Here is a 6,000-nt window from a genome sequence, read left to right as displayed (position 1 = left end):
AGTGCACATCAAAAACTCCAAAGATATTTTTGTGCATTTTTCTCACCAATTTATCTCCATTATTAACAGACAACAGCTCTGGTTTGATATATTTCTTCCCTTCACATAAAGCTGAGCTGTGGTCTTCAAAGCTGAAATGAGTCTTTACCCAGATGGAGCTGGTGCTGGGGGAACACCTCGCCCCTGTGTGCCGGTGACCGGGTTTTGCAGAGGGCAGCAGATTCAAACAGGAGCTGCTGTCAACAAACCTGGCTCCCCATGGAAATATTCCTCCTCCTGCAACAAATCAGAGGGCGGGGCTGCCTCGCTGACGGCCAGCCTCCGCCACAAATAGGACCACGGCTCTCCCCAGGATGTCCTCCAATCTCCGGATCCAGGGCGGGGTCTGCGGGGTCGAAACCAGAGAGAGAATCCCAAAAATGACATCTATACTGCGGTGGAGCAGGGAACGACTGGGGCTCTTAGGGAAGAAAGGAGTCAGAGCTGGATCTCGTTTTGTAGGATCTTGACAAAGACGCAGGAAAAAGACGCAGTAAATTAGGCACGGTTTCCAGTTTGGGTGCTTCAGCTTCAGCGCGGACTTTTGTTGCCTTTGTGGAAATGTAGCGAGTTGCATTTTTGAGAAAATCTCAAGGAGGCATTTGTTCTTAATAGCTGACTAGATAAGTGAATCGGCGCCGAGGCTCCGTTTCCTGTGTTTGCCAGCGCGCTGCAGCTGGGCTGAAGAAGCCCCGCTGGTACCGACTTCTGAACACATCCAATCCGCTTTGAAAGTCGGTGAGAGAAAGAAAGAAAAAACGAAATGTGCGATTTGATGCCAGCCTCTCAGCCCACGGAGAAAATCGGCAAAATGAAAAAGTTGAGGAGAACTTTGTCGGAGAGTTTCAGGAGTATCGGTGAGTAACGGGACGTCTTTTCCTTTTTCTAACCCGTTACCAGCCTCTTTGTGCAGAGTGTCTCCAAATGCAGCAGCAAAGCAGACCGCTGCTTCCTACTGAGGTGATGTCTGGATATAGTTTGAGGATAACAGCCAGAGAAAACACATATCAACTTGGCCTATAGCAGAGTGTAGTTACCTCTGTTTTGGTGCCTGACAAATTCATATGGTTAAAAACTGTCAAGTTCTTAACAGTTCTGAGGAAACATTGAACATTTTCCATTTATGTTCCTGTAAATGTGCGGTAGAATTTGTGGTTTATATGTGGTCACAGTTTACCATAAACATTATCATTATAGGCCTAGTAGTAATCATCATCATCATCATCATCATCATCATCATCTATGGCATGTACTTGACCTTAAATTAAAAATGATACGTAGGAAAATAATTTTTTTGTTTGCATGCTCTATGTCAGAAATTCGATTTTGTGGATTCAACTAATCAGCCAAACAGTCTTCTATCAAGTAAAACTAAGACATACAAAATATTATCAAAATTGATTTATTTGCTTTACATCAACTGAATGATAATTATGTATAATTCTTAATGGGTTAATAGTTAAGCTCTAAATTATTTTTATTTTTTAAACCACATTTAGTATAAACAAATATTTTTGATAAAGATCCAGATCCTTTAAATTCAGTTATTGAGGACTTGGGACCAGGATGTGGACTGAGCTGGACGTCTCACAGTGTGTGCTCTTTGGTGGACAAACTCTGTAATGTGACTCTGTATCTGAATGATTTCTTGTTGCTCATCAGTCGACATATAAACTGATACTGATGCATCTATGATATGAGCTGAAGTCACTCTATCACTGTAAGTTTCGATCTTCAACACGTTCCAGTCTCATGTTTAGATTGTCGTTGGTTTTGTATTCATTGGTATGAAAATAAAAACCATCATCCATCAATAATATGTAAGATCAGCTGTTTCTCAGTAAAGAGGTTGAACCCCTATTTTTCATTTAGTTTTTGACATGCAATGTTCTACAACTTGTGACTTTATTGTGAAACATATACAAAGATTCTAAATATATCTTTCGATAATAATTATTTTCAATGTTGAATAATATGTTAATATTTTTTCCAATTAAATTATTAATTGTTCACTCTGTTAGATCCCAGCCATTTGTGAAAAATGCCTCGACCAACAGGAGCATCTGACCAACAGTCCAAAAATTTAAAAATATTTAATTACATACACGGTGTAAGGCTGCAGTTTACGCCTATTGTTATTGTTTATTAATCTGCCCTGTTTTTATGATTACTTGAGAAATGATTGGTTGATGAAATTAGGCTTGGGCCAATATTCAATAACATTGAATATCGCAATAATATCAAAATTTCATTTTATTTGATCTATTTATTTATTTGCAGTTTTACACAAAAAACAGAAAATACAATCATATAATTATGTACCTTTTTAAAAAAACAAAAGAAACTAAAATACGACATGCGATATTATGCTATAGTATATCATGATATTTGGCCTGGACTATATTGAGATATAAAATTTTGGATATCATCCAAGCCGGAAATATGTGGAAATGGTAAAAAAAAGTCCAAGTTGACTTATTCAGTCAGTCCAAAACCAAAAAACTAAGGCTGAATAATTTATCAAAGTATTATCGAAATCTCAATATGGTCAGTCGCAGGAGCTGCATTTTTTTTTCTTTTTTAAATTAAAGGAAAAATGTGTCACAACAGACCATAAATGAAGTCTTGTGGTGTTACAGGCCTATAAGGGAACATGTTAGTTTGGTACAACACCCAAGGAAAATCACATCATCATTATTTTTATATTTTTTTAAATGTAAAGTCACCATTCTGACTATCTGCCAAAATAATCACAATATGATTTTCTTTTTTGGGTAGCATTCAGTCCTATAAAAAACGTTCAGTTTTTCAGTCACAGAAAATAAAAGAAAAGAAAAGCGTCGTTAAAACTTTGGACTGGACTTTCTGATAAACTTATGATTGTGCATGATCACGGTCATCTTCATCATCATCCCTCTCTCACTTTTCAAATATAATTCTTATCTATCGATGGAGGCTGTGCTGCTAAAGCAACCTCGTATGTGACTCTGTGAACAACAGTCGTGACGCACGCGCGCGCACACACACACACACACACACACACACACACACACACACACACACACACACAGTGCCTCTGCCTCAGCATAGAGCTTCCCAGGGTTCAGGGTTGTAGCAGTGTAGTGTGTGTGTGGAGAATGAAAAGCTGGATGCAGCGTATAAGAAAAGATGAGAGATGAAGAGGAGTGAGTTTTGGTTGGTGTTATGGGAGAAGAAAGATTGGCATTGACTTTTCTGCTGCGCTGACGCTTATCTCCTATTGGCTGTCTTTCCTCCCATCTAAATCAACACATCAGAGCATTGATTGGGCCCCCGCTCTGCTCTTTAACAGAGCACATTCAAGAGTCAGCCTCATTGTTTATGTCCCTGTAACAATGTTGATCCAACTGGTCCCAGTGGGCAGGGTTGCATCACATGTCAGATTATGGTACCGTGCAACATAATACATTGTGGATATTTTCATTCTAATTGCTTCAGGGCTGTTTAAGGGACTGACTGACAGGTATTCTCAGCTTTTTCTGAACCATGAGCTTTGACATGTGAGTGTGAGCATGTTGTGGCATGTTGTGTTTTTAAGATCACTGAGGAAGCCTCAGATGGATTATATAGGGATTATGGAACATCTCAAACCCCTTTTTAATAAATTTTTATTAAAAGTCTATGAAATATCAAACAAATCACCTGTGGCACTATCAGTAAGGGCCCCTGGGCTCCTGACCTGGAGTTAAATAACTGATGGGTAATTTTCACTCTAATTGTGTGGTTTAACATAGCCAACAAATCACAACAAATCCACATTCATCACGTTAGTCTTTTTTAACTGCAATTTATATACATTAATTTTTCCGTCTTGAAAAGCTCTAATTCTTCTGTTACTGCAACTGGGAGCCAAAAGGTCTTTGGTTTGATCTCTGGAGCGAGAATGTTGAGATTGAGATGGTTTCTCCACCCTCATTATTGCCGTTGAGTTGCCCTTGAGCAAGGCAATTAATCCCCAGCTGCTTCTGTGGAGCTGCAGAATGTCCATGAGTTCTGTGTCGCTGCAGATTAAGAGAACATCCACGCAAAGCCAGCTCAATTAGAAAGCCTCTCTGTTGCCCCCCCCACCCCTGTTTTGTACAGTGGCCCCTAAGGACAAAGCACATACAAGAAAGAATCCACAAACATTGAGGGAAATGTGCTCCAAATCCAGACATGCAACAAACACCAAAGTACATGCAACAAGAATTTCTACACCTGAAATGACTTTATATTACTAACCTTACCCTTTTATTCAGTTTTTGATTTGGGTCAGTTTATCCAAATAATGACTGTTTGAAATTTGCTCAGACGTCTTTGTAGATGTGAGGACCTGGCTGCTAGGTGAGGGTAAGACCAGTATCTTAGCAGTTTGTGGGCCGCCTCCCAAGAAAATCTAATTACCAGTAAGTGTAGCCTTATCTGATATTTTAGAGCTCCCTCTGTTTTCTGAAGCTTTTTAAAATGTTGTAATCCCTGTTGGAAGATTTGTTATCAGATTTGAAATTTAATATTTGTTGCGGCCAGTTTGTGTGACAGTAAAGCTGAATGAATAATAAAGTGTTTTATTGGACAGTTTGACATCAGTGCTGCTTCTATTTGGTCTATATTAAATTCCACTTTATTTTTTGTTATACATTACAGATTCATATACATTTGAGGTGTATCTTTTACTGTACTCACTGTCAATTAGATTTTATTTTGACTGACTGACTTAGTGATCATAGTTCAAATTACAAGATTATGTGTAAATACAAACTGACTTTTCTCCCTGGGATGACGGCACATAATGACCAGCCAATCAGGCAAGCTTAATGGTTATTTTCATTCCTCAAAAACTATCAAAAATTGTAATGTTGCTGTTTATCCAAATGGAGCAGGAACATGCGGGACAATCAAAACAGACGCAAACCCAGACACTACAAAAGTTTTTTGGTCTGTCTGCCAGAGGAGCAATTTTCATTCAAGTGAGTGGCCACTCCCTTTGAATCTGGGATCCAGTTCAATTATCTGTTCTAAAGCCCTAGAACAGATTTATATTTATACTTTATTATTTTATATACAGTATATATATTTAACTTGAATGAAAACAAAGGATCACATATACATAAAATGTTGCCTATATAACTTGACTTGACCTGAGCATTTCCACTGCATAATTGCTTCTTAATAAAAGTATTCATATCAGCGCATGTAGGGGAATATATGCACCGATACAGATATATCTGTGATAGGCCAATATCGTTTGATAAAATTGGTCGGGCTCTAATCTGTTCACTTCACTGGCTCCTGGTTGAAGCTTTCATACAGTTTAGTGTAAATGTTCAGTAAATGATCACAGATTCACTGCCCATCGTCTATTGGAGGCTAAAAACCCATCAGTCCTACACCTAGACATGTCATGCTAGGAGTTGCCATGTTTATTTTTTATTTTTCAACACTTTTTGATTGATTTTTTTTAAAAACAATCACAACAAATTCATAGTGACCTGTGTTGCAGGAGTAGCTGTTTATATGAGCTACTGGTGCGCCTCAGAATCACTCTTTTATGCTTATTCAGTTGTCTGACAACAAATTCCTAAAAATATATAAACTAGTCTGTGTTAAAGCACGGTACAGTGCAGGTGATTACAGAGAGCAGGAGGGGAAGGATCTGTCCATTTAGGCTATTTCACCTCTGCCAAGAGATTATGTCATTTAGCTTTTCCTCAGTTGTTTTAATGTGGATGTAGATCTTTACGCAAATGACCTAAAAAGACAAGTGTGAACATACATATAGTAGTTCTCACATAGAAAAGGCTTGTCTAGAATGAGTTTGGACATAGTTTACCTATTCTTTGTTCTTGGTGAAACATCCTGGATAAATAAAGGTTAAATAAATCTGATAATATTCCAGCTATAGATACACTTCATCAAGATTCAAGTTCTGCTCTGTTCTGCAGG

At 38.2% G+C, this 6,000-nt stretch overlaps 1 protein-coding gene across 1 annotated transcript in view; it reads left to right on the top strand.

Annotated features, from left to right (window-relative positions):
• The first annotated feature begins 450 nt into the window (after positions 1 to 450).
• The window catches only part of LOC111227009 (cyclin-dependent kinase 14), a 246,640-nt gene continuing 241,090 nt past the window's right edge, over positions 451 to 6,000 (top strand). Inside the window, exon 1 of the mRNA XM_022752355.1 lies at positions 451 to 896. Coding sequence (XP_022608076.1) covers positions 803 to 896 — 94 coding nt within the window. The 5' untranslated portion in view covers positions 451 to 802. The remainder of the gene's footprint in view (positions 897 to 6,000) is intronic.

Source organism: Seriola dumerili, unplaced genomic scaffold (genome assembly GCF_002260705.1).
Source record: "Seriola dumerili isolate Sdu_G_001 unplaced genomic scaffold, Sdu_1.0 BDQW01000017.1, whole genome shotgun sequence".
NCBI classification, from domain to species: Eukaryota; Metazoa; Chordata; class Actinopteri; order Carangiformes; family Carangidae; genus Seriola; species Seriola dumerili.
The sequence above is the reverse complement of the archived record's forward strand: the minus strand, read 5'-3'. Positions and strand labels throughout refer to the sequence as shown.